Genomic DNA, 23,358 nt, shown 5'->3' with positions numbered 1-23,358 from the left:
TGCTCACAAACCGGGAAGAATTAGTCGGGGAAGCAAAAGTGGATGGGAATCTGGGAGGCAGTGACCATGAGTTGGTTGAGTTCAGGATCCTGACACAGGGAAGAAAGGTAAGCAGCAGGATACGGACCCTGGACTTCAGGAAAGCAGACTTCGACTCCCTCAGGGAACGGATGGGTAGGATCCCCTGGGGGACTAACATGAAGGGGAAAGGAGTCCAGGAGAGCTGGCTGTATTTCAAGGAATCCCTGTTGAGGTTACAGGGACAAACCATCCCGATGTGTCGAAAGAATAGTAAATATGGCAGGCGACGAGCTTGGCTTAACGGTGAAATCCTAGCGGATCTTAAACATAAAAAAGAAGCTTACAAGAAGTGGAAGGTTGGACATATGACCAGGGAAGAGTATAAAAATATTGCTCGGGCATGTAGGAATGAAATCAGGAGGACCAAATCACACCTGGAGCTGCAGCTAGCGAGAGATGTCAAGAGTAACAAGAAGGGTTTCTTCAGGTATGTTGGCAACAAGAAGAAAGCCAAGGAAAGTGTGGGCCCCTTAATGAATGAGGGAGGCAACCTAGTGACAGAGGATGTAGAAAAAGCTAATTTACTCAATACTTTTTTTGCCTCTGTCTTCACGAACAAGGTCAGCTCCCAGACTGCTGCGCTGGGCATCACAACATGGGGAATAGATGGCCAGCCCTCTGTGGAGAAAGAGGTGGTTAGGCACTATTTAGAAAAGCTGGATGTGCACAAGTCCATGGGGCCGGACGAGTTGCATCCGAGAGTGCTAAAGGAATTGGCGGCTGTGATTGCAGAGCCATTGGCCATTATCTTTGAAAACTCGTGGCGAACGGGGGAAGTCCCGAATGACTGGAAAAAGGCTAATGTAGTGCCAATCTTTAAAAAAGGGAAGAAGGAGGATCCTGGGAACTACAGGCCAGTCAGCCTCACCTCAGTCCCTGGAAAAATAATGGAGCAAGTCCTCAAAGAATCAATCCTGAAGCACTTACATGAGAGGAAAGTGATTAGGAACAGTCAGCATGGATTCACCAAGGGAAGGTCATGCCTGACTAATCTAATCGCCTTCTATGATGAGATTACTGGTTCTGTGGATGAAGGGAAAGCAGTGGATGTATTGTTTCTTGACTTTAGCAAAGCTTTTGACACGGTCTCCCACAGTATTCTTGTCAGCAAGTTAAAGAAGTATGGGCTGGATGAATGCACTATAAGGTGGGTAGAAAGTTGGCTAGATTGTCGGGCTCAACGGGTAGTGATCAATGGCTCCATGTCTAGTTGGCAGCCGGTGTCAAGTGGAGTGCCCCAGGGGTCGGTCCTGGGGCCGGTTTTGTTCAATATCTTCATAAATGATCTGGAGGATGGTGTGGATTGCACTCTCAGCAAATTTGCGGATGATACTAAACTGGGAGGAGTGGTAGATATGCTGGAGGGCAGGGATAGGATACAGAGGGACCTAGACAAATTGGAGGATTGGGCCAAAAGAAATCTGATGAGGTTCAATAAGGATAAGTGCAAGGTCCTGCACTTAGGACGGAAGAACCCAATGCACAGCTACAGACTAGGGACCGAATGGCTAGGCAGCAGTTCTGCGGAAAAGGACCTAGGGGTGACAGTGGACGAGAAGCTGGATATGAGTCAGCAGTGTGCCCTTGTTGCCAAGAAGGCCAATGGCATTTTGGGATGTATAAGTAGGGGCATAGCGAGCAGATCGAGGGACGTGATCGTTCCCCTCTATTCGACATTGGTGAGGCCTCATCTGGAGTACTGTGTCCAGTTTTGGGCCCCACACTTCAAGAAGGATGTGGATAAATTGGAGAGAGTCCAGCGAAGAGCAACAAAAATGATTAGGGGTCTGGAACACATGAGTTATGAGGAGAGGCTGAGGGAACTGGGATTGTTTAGTCTGCAGAAGAGAAGAATGAGGGGGGATTTGATAGCTGCTTTCAACTACCTGAGAGGTGGTTCCAGAGAGGATGGTTCTAGACTATTCTCAGTGGTAGAAGAGGACAGGACAAGGAGTAATGGTCTCAAGTTGCAGTGGGAGAGGTTTAGGTTGGATATTAGGAAAAACTTTTTCACTAGGAGGGTGGTGAAACACTGGAATGCGTTACCTAGGGAGGTGGTAGAATCTCCTTCCTTAGAAGTTTTTAAGGTCAGGCTTGACAAAGCCCTGGCTGGAATGATTTAATTGGGGATTGGTCCTGCTTTGAGCAGGGGGTTGGACTAGATGACCTCCTGAGGTCCCTTCCAACCCTGATATTCTATGATTCTATGATTTCCCCTTCAAAGTGCCGCTTCTTTCCGGTCGCTGGCTGTGCAGCTGCCCCTACTCCTCCACGGGCCGGAGGACTCAGGGCCGCCCCCCCTTTTTTCCCCTCGGGCGGTGCTCCTCCTGCCACGCCGCCCTTTTGCTCCAGTGGCGCTCCTCCTGCTGCGCCCCGCCATCGATCATCTTGTGCACCCTCTGGGGTGCGTGCACCCCACTTTGGAGACCACTGGTTTAGACTGTAAGCTCCGCAGAGCAGGGACCGTCTTGCATGATGTGGTTGTACAGCACCCAACACAATGGGGCCCTGATCTTGACTGAGGCCTCTCAGTGCTTCTACAACCGCGGTAATACATAAGGATGAAAATTTAAACTGAGAAAATAGGGAGAGGAGAGAAGGAAGGACAGAGCATTTAAAGGGCGGATTGTACCTGTTCAAAGCTTTTCTTCTGGGTCCCCTCCACTCCTTGACTGCGTCCATGCTTATGGCAAAGAACATATGAACCCAAACAACTAATAGGCTCCCCAGTGTGACTCTTTCAAAATCTCCAGCTTTTCACATGGTCCCAGAGGGCCGAGGTCCTACCTGTGATTACCACTGCCACTCATACTCTGCCCCATGCTACTGCTTACCTCCACTCAGCAGGATGTCCCTGAAGAAGGGGACTCTGAACCAGAGTGTCAGCATCATCATGTGAGGGGTCATCCCTGGGAACAGCTGCGAAAACCCCGTTGCCTCGGTGCAGAAATTGAGGAAGGCACCAGCCACCAGGACCCCGTGAGGATGGAAGCCAACCACGTAGTTCTCACTTGGATCCAGCTCTGCCGTCTTCACCAGCTGGAGACACAATCACCAATGAGGAGATATAACACAGACGGAGCTGGGAGTTTGTAATGCATCCTAGAGCTGCCGCCAAAGCATGGCTGGGCATTCGCCTGAGAGAAAAGTCATGATTTTTCTGTGTGTGCAGCTGTCTCCCTCCCTCTTGGGGGCGCTACTAGTGAGCAGCCCTTACCCTCCGACACTCACAGAGACTAAAGATGTTCAAAAATATCGTGTGTCCCCCAGTTTATTTTTTTTTTTTAACTTTTCATGGCAAATGCCCTTTGAACCAAAATGGGAGATTTCCACCCACCGTTTTCATTTTGGTCACTATTTTTCAATTTCTGACAAAAATGTCAAGCCAAAACCTTTTGAAGTTTTTGGAAACATTTCATTTGGCTGTATGTGGCCCGGTGTGTGTGTGTGTGTGGGGGGGGAACCCTCTCTCCTGTCTCTCTCTCTCTCTTTTTAAACATCCCCTTCCTTTTCTAGTGGGAAAGTTTAAAAATTGAGAGACTGTTTCTCCCTCCCCCCACTCATTTTTTCACCCAGCACTAACAGGGACTGCAGCTGTGCCTAGCTCCCGTGGTGCAAACAAAGCATGCAGGGAAGGCTCCTTGGCCCAGATCCTCAAAGGGAATTTGTGCACAATAGGCCTATAGCCTCAGAAGTATGTCAGCACTCACTCCCATTGAAATCAGTGGGTGCTAGGCACCTAAATACCTTTGAGGAGCTGGGTCCTCGTGTCCTACCCCAGCGGTGTGACGCTCCTGCTCTGCTTTAAGGCAAAGGCCCTCTGGGGTAAGGCGATGAGAGGACAAAGGCTTGTGGGTACAATTTGAATTCCTAGCAACACAGCCTGCCTGACTTTGAGGGTGGGGGAGCGCTCACATTTGAGGAGGAGGAAAATGGTGGCAGAAGGCTGGAAAAGAGCCACTGCCACCAGCAGGTGGCGCTCAGCGGCGTCTGGGCTAAAAGCACATTCCCTGGAGCCTCATCTGCAGTGAGAAGGGGAAGGAATTCTCCCGCTGGTGGTATAGCACCAGCCCAAGCCACTTTTCGAGGGGGAGTGACTGTGGGAGAAGCGGGGCAGACCAGGTGCAAGGGTAACCCCTGTCTCCTTGGTGGGGCGCTCTGCCCCCCTCTAGGAGTGGCTACACCATCAGAGATTGGTGAGCCTGCTACGGGCTTGGCTAAGAGTCACGTGTCTTGTGGCTCATGCATTAAGCTCCAGAGGTCCCAGGTTTGATCCCAGCTGATAACAACCAGGGTCCCTTGGTGTTACACAGGCGTAGCTTATCATCGTATTCTTTGCAGACTCTGGAAAGTGCTTCCCCCTTTGCTGGGCTGGCTTAGGGGTAAATGTCACACACAGCTCCCTTGAGTGTCTGACTTTAGGAGGCAGATCCGGAGTCCCCCCGTCCTTTCACCTGCTGGGACAGTTTCAGGGACAGGGGCATCTGCCCCTTTAAGGGGCATCCCTGTCCCACTTCATTGATGTGATCATCAGCAGGTGTGGACAGGAGCCACTGGACTAGTTTGGTTACAGCCCAACTCAGATATTCAGTCCCTACCAGCTGGGACAGCTTTTGGGGACTGCGGGTCTGCCCCTTTAACGACATTCTCCCCCACCCTCCCTATCATTGCTAGAGCCCCCAACTATCTGGAGCTGGCCTGGATTTCATAGCCATTTGGATGTGCTGCAAGGGCTGCTTTTCTCCCAGGCTTTACAGGAGGAGGGTGTGTCAGGGAACAATGGCTGCTACTCTGAAACCTGTGTTTATCTGGAGAATTGTGGGTGGGGGTATGTTTTTATCTGGATACTGCAGGAGAAGCAGATTCATTTGATAGGACATGAGACACGATAGTGCAGTTCAGGGTGCCTGGACTGTGCCTGGGACCCTAGACTGACTTGCCTGACCCATTTGAGAACGTGGACACTTCCAGCCTGAGTTAGACTTGACCAAGGGTCTGTCTACACTGCAATTAGACACAGCGGCTGACCCATGCCAACTGACTCGGATTTGTGGAGTTTAGGGGCAGTTTAACTGCAGTGTATATATACAGGATCCTAGAGCCTGGGCTCCAGCACGAGCCCAAATGTCTACACCACAGTTAAACAGTCCCTTAGTCTGTGCCCGCAATCCCGGGTCAGCCGCCACGTGGGTTTTTAATTGCAGTGTAGACAAACCCTCAGTGACCTGGAAACAAAAGTTCCTGCCGACCTGCTCCCAGTTCCCTGAGTCATCCAGTCCCACCGCCACTGGCTATACAGTTAGCTTTACTTACTGTCCAGCTTCATGAGTGAAGAAGCGTGTTGAGAGCAGTCTGTGCGTGTCTGGCTGCAGCACTATTAGGAGGGGAATAAAATCTACCAGGGAAAGCCCCCAGGGAAAGAAACTCCTCAAGAACATACACACGCCCTGCTGGCAGCGCAGCAGGCAGAGTGAGGCTGTAATCGGCACTCAAGGCAGGGTGGAGGCCTTGTCAATGAGCTCAGGGAGACTGGGAGCAGGGTTGGTGCACAGCAGCTCTGCACCAGCTGGGCAAGCTCACTGCACAGGGGTCCATTCAGGGGTCCATTTCCACTCAGCATAAAGCCCTTTTCACCTCCAGAGCAGCTTAAAGGGCCCTTTGCCTAAGAGAGAATCAGGCCCCACAAGCATTATCCACTCTGCTGCCTCCAAGTACATCAATCCGCTCCGTGGAGCTATTCTAATGGCAGGGCAGCTAATTAATTCCCCTGGAGAAAGCCAGAAACAGCAGCGACAGCAGGTAGGTCATAAGAGGTATTTTTTATGCTGTGGCTAATTTTCCATCTGTCCCGGAGCATTATTGACAATGCACATGTACCCAGTCATGCGCCATCTCCTAATGAGGTGAGGTTGTGAACAAAAAGCCCCTTTGCTACCGGGCCCAGGCGCTGAGCAAGCAAAGGGGTCCGACTGCTGATTTTACTCCGTAGCCAGGGACCTTTCCATGAGTCTCTCAGCCTCAGGCAGCCTAGTTTTGTTTGCTAGTTTTGTTCCTCCTCCCCAAGTAGTTCATAAACGGGAAGGCAAACTAGATCTAAGGGTTTGGGGCATCACTGAAATGTCATTGCCCCTGGGGCAGAGGGATTCTCAGGAGCTGTTTAATGGGCCACAGCAACACTCAAGAACAGCTTAGGAGAGGAAGTGAAGACCAGTTCCACTGGCCCGAAGGGGAAGTAGGTAAGTTGTAGCCAAGGGAGGTAGTTTGGTCTAGTAGTTAGAACAGAGGACTGGGAGATCTGGTTTGTAATCCTAGCTTTACCACATACTTTCAGAAGACTTCAGCATGGGGATGGCCATAGGCATCACAATAAGAGCTGAGTTTTTGAAAATTTGTCCTTTTATCTAGGTGCTAAGGCGGATGCTGAGCTCTTAAAAACCTGACCCTTTGTGGGTGCTGAGCACTTGCAAATCTGGTCCTGTGTGACCTTGGTCTGCCCCTCTAAAAATGAGAGATGACTCCAAATCAAAATCTCAACGCCACACACTCCTGGAATGGACTTCAGCTGCTCACAATCTGAATATTGCAACCTACATCCAACACTAATAACACTGGCCGAGCTCACAGGGGTGAGACATGGGTCCAGACCTCCTTGACAACCAGGAACAAGTGTCTCAAATTATGCACCCAAAAATGGAGGCATACCAAGTTAGGGAGCATATCTGAAAAGTTGGCTGGAAGCAATTTGTCCATGGCCACGCAGAGCGTCCATAGCCTAGCTAGGATTTGAACCCAGCTCTCCTGAGGTGAGTCCAGTCCCTTAACTAACACCCTATTCTTACAAGCACTACTGCCTCTGTTTGCATGGGCTCCTCATTAACCTGTATGCTACAAAATGAACATTTTTGAAAATGTCATGCAGGGAGAACTGATTTTTATCACAGACCATAAGGGAAGGAAGGACAGTGAGACACAGGGCACAGTTCCTGGAAGGAGATCCAATTTAGACAAGCCGAGGATGGGGAATGCAAATCTCAAAGAGAACTATTCAATAGGAAGCAGACACCTGGGAAGCAGGAATGCTGAAAAATAAACCTAGATGTGACAGTGGAAATCATAATTTTGGATGCTGTTAGGCTTTAGGAGACCACGTTTGATTCCCAGCTCTGCCAAAGGCTCCCTGTGTGTCCATGGGCAAGTCATTTAACCTCTCTGTGCCTCAGTTCCCCATCTGTAAAATGGGCAGACAACCCCCCCACACTTTGTCTCTCTTGTCTATTTAGAGAGTAAACTCTTCAGAGCAAGGGCTGTGCGTGCGTGCGTGCGTGCGTGTGTGCAAAGAGGCCCTGACCTGCTTGGGGCCTTGAGGTGCTATTGATACACAAATCATAATATAGACATGTTACAGCTGAAGGAAAGTCCTGCTCCTGTCATCCTTGGGGAAACCATGCCTTGGACAGTACATTCAGTACTAGGTACCACCACAGCAAAAGGACACTGGCAAATAAAGATATAATTAGGGGGCTGGAGGGATTAATAAGGAAAGATGTGGTTGATGGGTAAGGGGCTGGAGGAGGCAGCGAGGACCGGGGCTGATGCATGAGGGGCTGGGGGCCAGAGCCCACCACCGCATGGTTGGAGCCTGCCACTCCAGGGCTATACTTGGAAGCCTGAGCCCCACCACCCCAGGGAAGGTGCACACCAGCTGTCTGCTCCTCTGGCGTTTGTGGCTCCAGGGGAGGGCCACTGGTTCGCCTGCCCCCAGTCACCACCCAGAAGGCTGTGTCCGCAAGAAAAGCCCCTGATGGCCACATTTGAGAAACGCTGCATTAGACTGGAACAGTCGAGTGGTTCTCAACCTTTTCCATTCTGGGATACCCTCCTGTCATAAACCTACAGCTAAGGATAGCATAAAATCCCTCCTTTACCTGTAAAGGGTTAAGAAACTCAGATAACCTGGTTGGCACGTGACCACAAGGACCAATAAGGGGAGAAGATACTTTCAAATCTGTGAGGGAAGGTTTTTGTTTTGGGCTTGGGTGTTCTATCCGGAGACAAAGAGAGAGACCAAGCAAGTAATCTAGCTCCTACTGAATGATACATCTAAACTTACAGAAATAGTAAGTAATAGCAAGGAAATGTGTTAGAGTATCTTTTGTTTTAGCTTGTGAATTTTCCCTGTGCTAAGAGGGAGGTTTATCCCATTTTTGTAACTTTGAAGTTTTGCCTAGAGGGGAATCCTCTATGTGTCAAATCTTATTACCCTGTAAAATTTCCTTCCATCCTGATTTTACAGAGGCGTTTCTTTTACTTTTTTTTTCTTTATAATAAAGTTCTGTTTTTTAAGAATCTGACTGGTTTTTAGTATCCTAAAAACCCAAGGGGCTGGTCTGTGCTCACCTGGTTTACCTATTTAGTTGGTAGATTATTCTCAAGCCTCCCCAGGAAGGGGAGTGAAGGGGCTTGGGGGGATATTTTAGGGAAGCAGGAACTCCAAGTGGTCCTTTTCCTGAATCTTTGTCTAACTCACTTGGTGGTGGTGGCATAACCCATCCAAGGACAAGGAAGGATTTGTGCCTTGGGGAAGTTTTATCCTAAACTGGTAGAAATAAGCTCAGGGGGTCTTTCATGCGGATCCCCACTTCTATACCCCAGAGTTCAGAGTGGGGAGGGAACCCTGACACCTCCCCTGCAATAAGAGCAATCAGAACCCCAAGAATAGTCCATCTGTGCCTCCTAAGACTGGACACAACACAAATAGACACTAGAGGGAACAAACCTGCAGCAGCCTCAAAGGCATGGACTACATAAAACCGAACAGTCCTTTTCCATCCCTGATTTCCATGAATCCTGATTCCTGTGCAGTTAATTTATCACTGGTTGCACAGTGTTCTCATTATTGCTGGCTGCTTATTGCTCTCCTGCAATGCTTTCCTTTTAGGTTTCCCCGTGATTTATTATACTTTTATAGCATGCCTGTGTTTAGCCACCGCATTTAGAATTGCGCTATCTGTTGCCGTATCATTTGTTTTCTTTGCAGGTTCCTTCTGGCAGGAGCTGAGCCAGAATGAAAATCCTGGTGTTTTATAATCCTATCAGCTGGAACATCTGTTCCCAATATAGGTTGGGCCAGATCCAAAGGCCACTGAAGTCAGTGGAAAGGCGCCCATTATCCTCAGTGGGCTGTGGATTGGGCCCATACAGATGATGTTTCCCTAAGATAAATATGTACCCTCACATGTTCAGCTGTCCCATGAGTGGCAGCAAGACTAAAGTTACCCTTCCGTCATTCAGGGTTATAAACAGGGCCCAGTCAAAGTTCCCCTCTTCTTGGGGTACACTGTCAACCCAGCATCCACTCATTGTGGGTGCCTTCCATGCTGGTTGTCCAATCTGAGGGACACAGGGCCATGTTGCTCAGAAGCACTGAGCACCTACAACTCCAGCTGAGGCTAGTGGCAGATGCAGGTGCTCAGCACCCTTTGAAAATCAGGCATCTCTAGTGGGTGATCCAAAAGCAGTGGACATGTTAGGAACTGTAGGCCAAAATCCCTGCTCAAGCTGGGTCCACTTCTTCCCGCCATACTCTTGGCTTCTCCTTTCCTCTCTCTCTGCCCACCAGCTCACCCGGCAGCATCATGAGTCCCATCGGCATCCACTCCCCAGTGCGTTAGCCTCTCCCGATCTGGTTCCATAATTCCGCAGACCCACCAGGTAACGCAGACGTGCAGATCTTGGTTCTGCCAGGGCAGTCCGGGCCAGGCTGCCTCAGCATGTCCAGGGCCCTGAGTAAGCAGCACACCCTGACCTGTGTACACAGTACCAACTTTAGGCCGCTGTGGTGGCAAAAGGACCATGCTTCCACAGAGCTGATATTGCATGTCCTGACCCACAGCTGCACATTCACTAGTGCCTGGGTAAACCTTCCTCCCCTCTGCCCCATCTACTACTCTGCCAGCCCAGAGAATTCCAGATCAGCCTCCCTGTTATGGTTGCACATAGATTTGTATGTCCCAGCAGCCTCAGCAGCGGCTAATGGGTATGAGTGCAAAGGCTGCTAGGACATAAATGTTGGCAACTGGCTGACCCACCAGAAGGATGGTAACGTGGAGTCAGCTGACCAGAGAAGCCAAGAGGACCCCACATTCTGCATGGGTCAGTTCTGCAGTCCCACGAAAATTGTTTCATGGGCTGTTCCCTTGTTCATGTGTTGTTTGCAAGCATAGTGAAACAGGCATTTCAGCACGGAGCAGCGGTTCTCAACCTGCAGGCCACATGCGGCCCAATTAGTACACAGCTGTGGTCCAGCTCAGCAGTGTGCTAAAGGCCGGCCCGCGTGCTGGGGTCTGCCAGGTTCCCAGCTGCCCAGCATGGAGGTGTCCAGGTTGCCCTGCTGCCAAGGGCAGTGGGGTTGGGACTGCTGGCCTGCCCTATGGGGTCAGGGGCCTGGGGCCTGGGGCAGCCGCATGGCAGGGGTCTGGGGTCGGGACAGCCAGCCCCCACCACAGGGTCTGGGGTCGGGGCTGCCGGCTGACCCCATGAGCTTCAGGGTCTGGGGCGGATAGCCGGCCGGCCCCGCGTGGCAGGGGGCAGGGGCAGCTACTGCCCTGCCACCCAGCCCCTACGGCCCAGGTAACACATTGTGGGCAGCATATGCGGCCCACAATGTGTAATAAGTTGAGAGCCACTGGCATAGAGATTGGGGAGGGAGGGTGCTTTGGTGTTAGGTCACTGGCCTGAGACTCAGGAGATGTGTGTTCAATTCCTCACTCTGTCATGGACTAATTGTGTCACCTTGGTCACATCAGTGCCTCTGTTCCCAAACTTCCATTGATATGTTGTGGGTGAAAGGGAAATTCCTGTCTTGCCTATTTAGATTATAAGCACTGGGGGCAGGGATGTTCCTTACTATGTGTGTGTACAGCACCTAGCACACTGGGGTGCTGACGTTGGTTCAGCGTCTGGGCATTGCTGTAATAACAACAAGCAATTCTGCACACAGTGGACGTGTGAGCAACTTTTTCATGGGCAGCTCAAGTATCCACAGCTGGAACTTGCACCTAGATCAATGAATAAGACGGCTGCTCACATTCACAGCACCTCTGCCCCTTTCAGGCTGGACTGAATAGTGATGTGCATATAGCAAGCTCGGGTAAGGGCAACCATGCTTTCTCAATATCTTAGGTACATATTTGACCCCTATTACCACAGTATCTAAGCATCTCACTGTCTTTAACAGAATTAGCTTCACAACACCCCTGTGAGGTAGGGCAGTACATTATCCCCATTGTACAGATGGGGAATTGAGGCACAGAGACTTGCCTGAGGTAACACAGGATGTCTGTGGCAGAACATGGACTTGAACTGAGGTCTCCCAGGTGCTATGCTTACCACTGGACAATCCTTCTACTCTAGCCTTCCTCTCATTAAGGGAACTCCTAGACACAATAACTAGCTCCTTGGTGCCTGAATGTTTTCTTTCTAACATTTAGACATTCCCATTTTCCCTCTTTGTCAAAGTTCAATCTCTTACCGGACTAGTGGTCAAATTTGGGTCATGGTCACAATATTCACATACTGGGAAGGGAGCTAATCTCTTACATTGTGCGGCCTAATTGTTATGCAATACAGACTTGTCCTATAGGCCCTTTGGGATAGGAGAAAGGTGTGGACCTCTTCTCTTGCTGATTGGCTGGCTTGTTTGTTTGCTTTTAAAGTGGGGTGGGATTTGCTCTTGATCTGTTCTTTTTGGATGAGTTGTGCCTTTAATAATTGTCAGAGCACCCAGAGTCTGGGGCAGGTGTATCCATGTAGATAAATCTAAATAAAGTGAGCTCCTGTCCTGCAGTGCATCCCAAGGTATTTCCCATTCCAGAAAAACAACAACCTGCAAAAGAAAATGGTAAACAAGAAACAATCCTGTGTGGATGTGCCTTCCTCTTGCATCCAACAGATCTGAGGGATGCCGAGCCAATGGCAGGAGATCCAGATGCCTAAGAACCCACCTCGGCTGTGATTGTGTTAGATTTTCCAAGCTGAGCAGAGTTGGGTCTCAGATTAACATTGCTGCCAGCTATATTTGCAGAACTGTAGGAATTCAAGGTCAAAGGACAGGCTAGTTCATCTTCTGACAACGAGAGATTGTTCCCTACAAAAGTATTCCCCGGTGCTTTTTTCAGTGCAATTTTAAATTACTCTGTTTACTGGGCTTTATCCTCTTTCCTCGGAAGACTATTCCACAGCCCAGTGGACCTTGCTGTTAAATTATGAGTTAATCTTACACTTTCCTGGGCTAAATTTCATCCTATTACATTACTCCATTTTAGATCCACTCCCTTTTGCTTTTTCCCAAATATTACTATAAGCCAGTGGGTAGAGCAGTGGTTCTCAACCCATGGCCTGCGGGCTGCTTGCAGCCCACACAGCCATGGCCCATGTGACGCCCTCAGGGCCATACAGGTAGTATATATATTGTGAAGTGGACCAGACCTCTATTACCCAGTGTTGTGTGTCCCACATAACACATGGGGAGCTGCATATGTGGCCCACAGTGGTAAATAGGTTGAGAACCACTGGGGGAAAGTCATCTGTCACAGTAGTCAAAATAAAGCCCAAACCCTCCAGTTCAAGTCCATGTCTCTTTCTTCAGGGCTGGTTTTCTTAATAAACAGAAGATGCAAAATCCTTTACATGACACACAACACTGGGTAACAGAGGCCTGGTCCACTTCCACAAGCTGGGAAGGGACAGGATACAGCTCATCCAAGTCACATTGGCTTGTCCACTCTGCTAATCTGCTGTCTTCTCCTTAGCCGATACATAAGTATTGAGATAGAATCCCCCTCCCCTCCATGCAGGGGCACAGGCCAGCGAGGTAAGAGCACTGACCCTGGTATTGTCCGCACCAGCCGGCAGAGTGCAGTGGGATACACACACTGTGCCCTATCAAAAGGCACAGCAAGGGTTTCCTGAGTGCACGCATGCCCAGAAACCTTGCACTGGCCTTGTTACAATGCTCTTAGGAGTGGCCACGCTGTTGTAGTAGCCAGGCAAGTTACAAGCAACATCTAAACACCACACATGCCTCACCCTTTGTGGTTCTCAAATACAAGCTCATTAGCTCTTGTTTTGTTCTCCTGAGCCTGAGATGGAGGAGCTGGTGTTTGCCAGGCAATCATTGCCCTTTACACCACTACACCTTTTAATCTTCAGTCCTAGGCAGAAAGGCCCTGGAGCCTAAGCTAAAGCCATGTTTTCTCTCTGGCTAGCACATCCACAGGGAGAAGGAGGACTGTTAATATTTCATGCAGTCCAAGCAGCGTTTGTGTTATGTTTCCATTATTCAAATGGAGATCAGGCTGTGGGCCACAGTCCTTCTTCCTGCTCTGCTCCAGTAAACAACTAGACAACAGCAAACCTTCTCTCCTCCCCATCCCCTTCCTCCCACCCTGGGCCACTGCTTTCTGCTGCTTTGTGATCCCGTGTGGAGTCCCCTCAGGCCCACACACCCCTCATTCCAGGGCAGCTCTAGAACACAACTGGAGCTGCAAAGTTCCCCTTCCCCTGAGGCCGGGGCAGCCTGTCTTGTGATCAGAGCAAGGCACCAGGAGTCAGGAGTCTGTTCCCCAATCGGAGGCTGATTGATCCGGGATAAATCTTTTAGGCCAAAGTGTTCCTACTTGTGTGTCTTGAGCTGGTCTCCTAAATCCACATTGAGGCTCCTAAGCAGAGCTGGCCTGATGTTCCCAGGTGCCGAGCACACGCACCTCCCAGCGACTTCCTGGCTTCCTTGCTTAGCCTACCTGGGAGTCCAGTTTGGTGTGGAATGCAGGCCTTGCTCTCGGGATATTAACCCCTATGTGCAAGTGGGTGGGCAAGGGGAGGAGCTGTGTCTCTCTCCCGCCCATGCACTGGCCAGGTTATTTGCCAGGTAAACATGGAGAAGTGTTATTATTTGTTTTGTGGTAGCACCTCAGAGCCTGAGTTATGGACCTGGAGGACTCCACTGTGCCAGGCATGGTACAAACACAAAACAAAAAACCCCTGCCTCAAAGATTTCAAGCAGCACCCTTTCAAAGGCTGTAGTAACTTGCTTCCAACCCACCTGAGCAAGAGGGAGATGGGAGGAATTGTGACTTGTCATAATGGCTTCCTGGGGCTGAGCGATTACACACTGCCCCTTACTCAGGGCAGAGCTTAAAGGCTCAAGCTAGCCCTTCGCTTATATCTCACAGATGTGTCATTGACTTGCCAAGACTGCTCCCATGTTGTTGCATCTGACACTTATGCTCCTATGGTGTATGTATCCATACGCACAGGAAGCTCAAAGAAGGACAGAGTTGCTGACCAGGGTGAGATAAATCTGATGTGCTTCCATCCAGTCGGAACAATGCTGGGCTTTTCAAGATCATGGTTTGGAGGTTTCACTGCCATTGGGACTTCCTGGCATTTGAGTGAACTAGCAGGGGCAGCTGCAGTATCAGACAATAATGAAGCAAGATTGAATTCCAGATTGGTTTGTCTCATTTCAATCTCCCTGAGTTATCTCGTAGGTTATTGAAGGAAATGTGGGGTGGGCGGGGGAGAACATATGACCTATGTGTAAGCAGTGTCAGGATGAGCTCCACCCTGACATCTGGTGGTGAGGTGTGGCAAGTTGTGGAAAAGAACTTCAGGGGCCGATCTCATTTGCATAGGCACACCCACCCCGCCTAGAATGAGACCATAGCTGCCCAAATGGTCACTTTGGCTGCTGTGGGATCCCCAGTGTCTCTGTTATTGGGGCAGGAAGAATAAATTGTTATTACCCTGATTATGGGAACTGTGCTTGGAACTGTATGTGGCCTTTTGTTATGATGGAGGGATTCACCATCAACTAAGTAGCACTCGCTAGGCAAGGGTCATGGGTTCCAAAAGTGTGTGAATGGAGAGAGGCTGGGGACAAGTATTAATACTTGGTGGCATGGGCCCCTTGGTGAGGGTCTTACATGCTAATTGCACTGCCTCCTCTCTCCACTGTGGAATATCAGAGCTAATTTTGATTTCATTAGAAGTCTAGTTATAGGCTGCTGAGCTCACTTTGGGCTGACAGTGTACCAGCACTGGGGCTTCCCTACTACAAGCTGAATTCACCTAAGAGCTGAAATCACTGAGTGTTGTGTTAAGTAGTGGGGGAGCCTGAAGATATATTGTGGAGCAGTTTGCGGGACGGCTGGTGAAGCAGTTCGACGCGGAGCAGTGTGTGGATGGCAGGAGCGGCTTGTGGGCCGTGGAGCTGAGCAAAGGAGTTCGTGGGGCAGCTGGCGGAGCAGAGCGCAGCTGAGTGAAGGAGTTCGTGGGGCGGCTGGCGGAGTGGAGCGGAGCGAAGGAGTTCGTGGGGCGGCTGGCGGAGCGGAGTGCAGCTGAGCGAAGGAGTTTGTGGGGCGGCTGGCGGAGCGGAGTGCCGCTATGGAGCTATGGGGCAGTCAGCTTCAGATCACGTAAGGTGCCTCTTACCCCCGTCCCATTTCCACCCAGGTTGGGAGGTAAAGCTCCGCAGATAAACTTTCGAACTCTGGGGCTGCCCTGACCAGGGACAGAGACTTTTGGGGCATTGGACTTTTGGGACTTTGGGTGATTTGGGGTTGCTGGACTCAAGAACCAAAGGGAAAAGGGCATGCCCCAATTTGCCTGGGGTGGGTTCTTTTTTTTTGCTCATGGGTTGTGTTATGAATCCTGTTGGTGGTGTTTCCCCAACATAATGCCACATTGTTTCTCTCTGTTATTAAAAGGCTTTTGCTACACTCAGACTATGTGCTTGCAAGAGGGGAAGTATTGCCTCTTGGAGGCGCCCAGCGGGGGTGGTATATATTTGTCCCAGGTCACTGGGTGGGGGCTCGAGCCGGTTTGCATTGTGTTATTGGAATGGAACCCCTAGATATTGAACCCGGCCCTTGTTGCTGCCAACTCTGACGGGCAGAAGGGTTACATATGTACAGCATGAAAAGTTACATAAAAGGTGGTTTCAAAACAAGCAGGAATCACTTAGCAGTATCAGCATCAGCGTTCTTGCTGCACCATCAGGTGCATAAAGCTTAAGTCAGTAGCCAACAAATAAATGCAAGAACCGTGTGCCACATACAGTACGGTATGATAAATGGGCATATAAATCAATACACATCAAGTCACACGCCTTCGAATCCGGGCACAGGATTGAAGTTGCCGTACAATGAGGCTCATCTTGATATTTCACTTCTCTATTCTATTCTGGTAGTACCGAGATGCCTTGGTCCTGGACCGATGATTACAGTCAAATGATCACAACATGGGAAACCAGGCTGATCAGACATGTGCAGGGAAGCAAAAGCTACATTTTGCAGTGAAAAAACAGAGCTGGTTGAAATACTGAATTTCTGTTCCATGGCAAATGCCGACCCTAAAAAAACATTTTTGGTTTGAGATTGGAACAAAAAGTTGACAATTCAAAATGTCCCCAAACGTGTAATTTCAGAATAAAAAATTTGTTTCAGGTCAGCTGTAACATTTCACTTCCATAGAATTGAATATTGACTTTGACTCTTTTTGTCCATTATAGTTTTATTTTATATAAATTTTTACTTTATTTTTCTTTTTTTATATAATTTGAAATGAGGGTTTAATTATTTTAAAATTATAATATGAACATAAAATAATAATTTGTGTTTGGTAATCCAACTGGTAATTAGCTTAGTAACTGATACTGTAATTTGCATAACATAAAATGGTATAATAAAATAATATAAATATGAAATAAAAATATAAAATAAAACACATTTCTAAATGAGAAGTCAATTTCAAAATGAAAAATTGAAATGCTCTGATAAGGTTGAAATGGACCGTCTCAACCACATTGAACTGTTTCATTATTTATTTTTTTTCAAAACGAAATGTTATTGAAATTGACATGTTCCCATGGAACCTTTAGGTTTTTTTAATTGGACTTTTTGATTGAAAAATGTTCCATTAGCAATGTTTGATCATCTCTGTGTCAAAGTGAGCTTTGTTTGGTATTTTAATGGCAAGGCACGTCAGTGATATGGTAACCGGGGGAGCTAGCTGAATTAGAAAGACTGGGCAGGCAGGGCGCTAAACTGTAACTGGGAGAAGACCTGGGTTCAAGACCCTGCTTTACCACAGACTACCTGGGTGATCTTGGGCAAGTCACTTAGTCTTACTCTGCCTTAGTTTCCCTCTTTATACAATGGGGATAATAGCTGTGCCCTACCTCACAGGGGTGCTATGGGGATAACTATGTTAAAAGAGCAGGGGCCACCTTGGTACTATAGCAAGGGGGGCCGTAGACACATTTATTAACAATAGGCAGTTTATAGGCTGAGGTCAGTGAATTATCTGCAAACAGGCTTCAGTGTCAATACATTCTGCTCATTATTCGTGCATATAGGGGGCTAATTGAGGGGGTCAGGAGGGAAGTTCCTCTCTGGGCTGTTTATTCCACAGTTGTACATTCCTCTGAGGCAGCTTGTGCTGGCTGCTGTTGGAGCTAGGATCCTGGCCTGGAAAAGGCACTGATCTGAGCCAGTGTAGGCAGGAAGGAATGGTTTGCATGAACACGTCTCCGTTTGTGGGCTATTCAAGATCCATTCTCCCAGACTACTGCTTCAAGTATTTGTGTAGTCTCCCAGATTGGATGGCTCCCAAAGAGGCTTCAAGCTGGCCACATAACTCCTACCAGTAAATATGAGTTTACGTAGGGTGACCAGATAGCAACTGTGAAAAAATGGGACATGGGGTGGGGGGTAATAGGCGACTATATAAGAAAAAGTCCAAAAAAACAGGACTGTCCCTATAAAAATTTGGTCACCCTAAGTTTACATGAGTATTCAGTCAGGATCAGGCTTCCTGCACCCTCCTCCCTGCGCAGGAGAGGAATGGTGACTCTGAGCTGTCTGTAGTTCTGTGGTCTCCTTCTGGAGTGATATGGCGATGCACTGCCCCTAAATTAGGGCAGATTTCAAATGGCCTAGAGAGATTGGGGCCTATGCCAGTGACACAGAAAGAGCTAAGAGAGAGATGACTTTGCGCCACTTGACTTTGTGTAACCCCATACTCCCTTCTTTCTTCTCCTACCAATAAATGAAAAACGAAGTGACTGGCCAAGGCTGTTAGAAATTTAAAAGTTCATGGTTAATTTCACGGGCAGCTGTATAAATTGCCTCAATTACGAATAATGCCGCCCTTTTATACAGCTCATGACGAAGGGTCCTCACTGACGTAAAGAATTCCTGGGTGCGTTTGTTTTCAATCAAAGTAGTTTGTGCATGGGTCAGAGCCTGAAAAATCCAGCAGTGCCTCAGGACCACAGTTCTGTTAAGTTAAGTCATGGTTTCTGCATAACCAATGGAATGAGCAAGATGCAGGCCGGAAAGTCCTGAATGGCAGCTTTACAGCATTACACTGTGCTATCTGAAGACACATGGGCCAGATTTTGCTCACAGTTACACCAGTGACAATCCAGCGTGACGCCACTTACAGTGGTGGCCTTTCAAAGTTTGCCAGTTGCCTTAGATAAGTAGATTCCATTAGATAACCTCAGTATTTGCAGTACTTGAGATATTTCCTCTTGTAAGCAGCGGGAAAGAGAAAGGGATGCTGTATATACTGAGGTAAACTTTTCTACCTGTCCCGAGTACTAGAGTGGTACTCTAGTACCTGATACCAGAACCGGAAGACAAGAATTTAAGGGTGGATTTGCTCTTCATACAGTAGATGATTACAAAAGAGCCCATGCTTCCTGTGATTTGCATCAGTTCTGCTCTGGTTCTGACAGGGTTTCCATTTTCTCCCCTTGCTTTCTGGGCTTAACGACTGGTTCTTGTCAAATTGCGTCAGGATGAAACCAGGTAACAGTCAATTTGGAGGTGGGTTGTGTTTGTTTGTTTACAAGAAATTGCTGTATGAGGGCAAGGTTCAGGCTGGTAGGCTTCAAGTTAAATCTCACCGGGCTTGACTGAGCCCTGGGACGTTCTGGCTTCTGCAGTTTGACAGGGCCTTTCCCCATAAGATCTCAAAGCATTAATTTTGCAAGACAGGTAAGCATTATCACCCCTGCATTTACAGAGGGGCTGCAGAACAAGAGGTGAAGTGACGTGGCTTCCCAGCAAGCCAGTGCCAGAGCTGGGTATAGAACCCAGGGCTCCTGACATCTAGTCTCTCACTGAAACCCCCAGACAACAGCGCTTTCTGATAGATGGCCCGCAGCGTGAGTGGGGCAGGTGCATGGGGGATGCAAGTGGATGTGTGTGGAAGGGAAGGGACTGTGTGAAGGGACAGGAGAGGAACACTGAGTGGGGGATGGCCAGTGGTAGTTAGCAAGTGCCCATTAAACCCACTGGTTCATTAGCAAAGAGTGAAGCCGAATGCAGGTTAAGCTGAACAAGTGCAACTTTATTAAACCCTGTGCCCTGCTCTAGTCTGTCCATCTGGCTGAGGTGCTTCCAGACCTGTTCCCCTGGTCCTAACAGCCCTTCTGGGGAACGCGTGCCCTCTGACTCCAGTTCCCCTGGCCCTGATCATGATACACGCATCAGGGCCTCGCCCAGTTCCTCAGTGGCCCATTGCTGCAACCTCCCTCATTCAAAACCTGCCAGCCCCACCCCCTACAGACTGCTGCAACTGCACATAAGGGGTCTGGGTTGCCGTGCAAGAGTTTTCTGTGCACCCTGCTGAATTTCAGGTTTATTTTTCTCTGCTTCCTTCTCTCCCCACTCTAAGAAGTTCTCCTAAACTCACCAGGACGGGCATCCGGCCTGCTGGCCTGTTCACAGGGGCCTGGCAGCCCTCGCTTACAGAATTGTCCCTGTTTTTAAAAAAAAGTCACACCATGGTAACTCTGCTAGCATGATACCAGCAGCGGGGAGCTCTGACAGTGATAGATCTGCGACAAGCCCACGTTCACATGCCTGAAGCTTGCAATGGCAAAACTGCACAGCCAGTTAGTTACCTGCAGGCAAGTAGCTGCATATGATGAGTTAATTTCACTCAGACTCCAAGAAAATGGATGCACGAACCAGCCCTCTCCTCCTTTCTCCTGCAGCAATGGTGCTCCGAGATCAGAGCTCAGCTGTAGGGGACATTTAAAATAGCTTCCTAAAATAACAGAGGTCAGAGCAAATCGGCAGCTCTTTTTCACCTTCTTACCCACAGAAACGGAAGGTTTGCCATGTCAGGTTTGCTGCTGGGATAGGGGAGGATTAGAAGCCATGTTTAATCCTCCAGGAGCAACTGATCCTTTTGTGTTAAATGAACTGATCGTACACAAACACTGCAGCCTGAGCTGCTTTTCTGGGGCTCGACTGAGGAGCAAAGACCAGATCCATTTGTTTTAGTAAATTAGATTGGTAATGCTCAAGCTTGCTAGCTATTTGGGTATCCATCACCTAGCCAACCGCACGGCAATAATACTCAGCCCTTATGCCGTATGGTGCGGGCCCTCCAGAGATTGCAGAGCTCTTTGCAGAGCAAAGGAAGGCTCAGTCTCCCTGCACCGTATCGATGGAGGGACAGAGAGACCTGCGAAGGCTAGGCAGCAAGTCAATGGCAGGTGCGGAAATAGCAGCCAGCTCTCCTGAAGTCAAGGCCCAGACCCTCTCTTGATCTGCCTTGCCCCTACTAGATGTTGCAAGTAAAGAAGCCCGTTGTACCGTGGTGTAACGTTACTGCTCTACAATACCGTGAAGCACCGGAACGCTTTCCTTCCAAGCCCTGCCCGGCGGAATGGTTCCGGCTGCCTTCGCTCCCAGAGCCCAGTGGTTCTCTTTCGATATTTGTGTGCTGTTCAGGTTGTCTTCTCTTTGACACGCAACACCTTGTGTTTCTAAAGAGACCCCTCCCTGGGCCCAGGCCAACATTTTCAGCAGTGCCTAGTGATCGATTTCAGATGCCTTAAACAGGAGCCTGATTTCCAAATGCTCCATGCTTTGCGAAACCTTTACACAGAGAAACCACGTGTCACTCCTGATAATCTTGGCCTCAGGCTCTGCAAAAACCTGCCTGTATCACTTGGAGTCTGTGCTCCCCTCCCTTTGCTTGTCTCGCCTGCCTGCTGTCAGACTGTGAGCTCTTTGGGGCAGGGGACTCTCGCTTAATATTTTCATGCCCATTGCCCAGCAAAATGAGGCCCCAGTCAGGGGCTCCCATCGTATAAATAATAAAAGCCTCTCATTCCAGTTCTGAGTCTTCCTGTGACCTGGGCGAGTCTCCGGGCCTTTAGGCCTTGGTTATCTCCATCAGGATAATAACACTGCCCTGCTTCAAGCGGGAGTCATGATCCATGTTTCCAAAGGGCTTTCAAGCCATAAGGCCTTAATTGTTGTTTTTCCTATTGACAGCAGAGTGCTAAGCGTCTGTGTGACTGAGGAGCATGGTCCTGAAGCAAGGTTGTGTGGAGCAGGAAGGTTTTGGGGGAGTCCACTGTTTTCCCAGCTCTTCCTCTGCTCAGCAGAGTGAGCTGTATTGCATGGGCTTTGTTGCTTTGCAGCACCACCCAGTGGCGGTCTAGAGAACAGCAGCATTGCCTTGGAGGAGACTCTCGGGTCCTGATTCTGATCTCTCATTCACTGGTGTAAATCAGTGACTGATCTCCTCAGTCCAGGGCAGTTACACCTGTGTGAATGTAACTGCGGTGCGTGGCCTTCTGGCCTTGCAGTTACTACTGCAATGGAGTGACGTCTGGAGGTGAGCAGGGGCTTAAGGTGGAAAATGGTGGCTCAGACAACGTGGAAATCCCATTGGGCCCATGGGGTAAGCACTAGCTCAGAGTCCGTGCTTGCATGCAGAAGAGGGAAGGGCTCCTTTGTCATACTCCCTGATTTGGTGCAGGTACAAGGGCTGCCTGAACTTTGACATTGGGGTCCTCATGAAGCAATACAAGGACGTGTGGGAGCTGGCTGTCTTCAGGCGCCTGTGGGTTGATCTGCTGGAAGGCACCATTGGGGAGGTATCAGGAAGGCTTCCAGCAGAGGGGAAGTGAGATCTCCTTGTGGGAGGTCAGGATTCTTCCTCGGGGTGTGTCCTACTCTGGCCTGCTGCTGCTGGAATTCCTCCCTGGCATCCCCCTGGTACACTCCACATACCAGACAGCCAGTCTCTCCACACCGCTGGTTTCTGACCCGACCCTCCTGTTTGGGGTGGGACACAGTGTGCCCCATTTCAGCCAATCTCCAGCCCCCTCTCCCAGCAGGAAATCTGGATCCAGGAGAGGCCCCGGAAGGTGAGAGTTGGGTGGGGGGCTGATGCCATGAAGTGGCTGAGTCCCTCATCCACATGTGAGTGGGGAGTTCCAGATCTCACGGGGACGATCCAGGCCTCATTGCTGGCACAGATAGAAAACAGTGCCCCAAATGATTGTGGAAACAGAAGCTTGCACCCAGTTTGCCCTGGTGTAAATGCAGTGTTGCCAACTCTCCTGGGGTATGTGGTGCTTTTATTAAAGCCCCAGGGATCCTGTCATTAGGTGACAGGTTTCAGAGCGGTAGCCGTGTTAGTCTGTATCAGCAAAAAGAATGAGAAGTACTTGTGGTGCCTTAGAGACTAACAAATTTATTTGGGCATAAGCTTTTGTGGGCTACAGCCCACTTCATCAGATGCATGCAGAGGAAAGTACAGTAGGAAGATAGATATATGTACACAGAGAACATGAAACAATGGGTGTTGCCATGCACACTACAAGGAGAGTGATCAATTAAGGTTTAGTGTGCATGGTAACACCCATTGTTTCATGTTCTCTGTGTATATATATCTCTCTTCCTAATGTATTTTCCACTGCATGGATCCGATGAAGTGGGTTTTAGCCCACGAAAGCTTATGCTCAAATAAATTTGTTAGTCTCTGAGGTGCCAAAGGTACTTCTGTCTGATGCTTGCTGACTGTGTGTCAACAGGTGAAGCAGAAATCAAATGCAGCAAGCCTAACCCATCTTAGCACAGTGTGTGTCCCACTCTCTACTCGTTGCTGGCTCACTAGAGGATAACAGCCTATTGCTGCTACCAGCTAATGGAGTTAGCCCCTTAGCTCAAGTGGTAGAGGCCTGTGCAGAAGGTCTTGGGTTCAGATTCAGCTGATGACCTGTACAGCAAGTCATGATGCTTTGGAATTATATGGCATCTTCCAGATTAGTTAATTTAATCATTACAAGTCCTTAGTGTGGGAAGTAGTTATCTCCATGTAGAGATGGGTAACTTGTGCCACAGTGCCTTACAGAAAAATCCTGTAGAACTTAATAGGCTTTTTTAAGCCATGTAATAG

At 49.1% G+C, this 23,358-nt stretch overlaps 1 protein-coding gene across 2 annotated transcripts in view; it reads right to left on the bottom strand.

The window, feature by feature from the left end:
• Nucleotides 1-23,358, bottom strand: part of MOGAT2 (monoacylglycerol O-acyltransferase 2) — a 47,234-nt gene that overhangs the window by 8,426 nt on the left and 15,450 nt on the right. For both annotated transcript variants that reach the window (XM_048840032.2, XM_075126144.1), the window contains exon 3: nt 2,916-3,120. In XM_048840032.2, the coding sequence (XP_048695989.2) occupies nt 2,916-3,120 (205 nt within the window). The remainder of the gene's footprint in view (nt 1-2,915; nt 3,121-23,358) is intronic.

This window comes from Caretta caretta, chromosome 1 (assembly GCF_965140235.1).
Source record: "Caretta caretta isolate rCarCar2 chromosome 1, rCarCar1.hap1, whole genome shotgun sequence".
NCBI lineage: Eukaryota > Metazoa > Chordata > Testudines > Cheloniidae > Caretta > Caretta caretta.
This window is presented reverse-complemented; position numbering and strand designations above follow the sequence as displayed.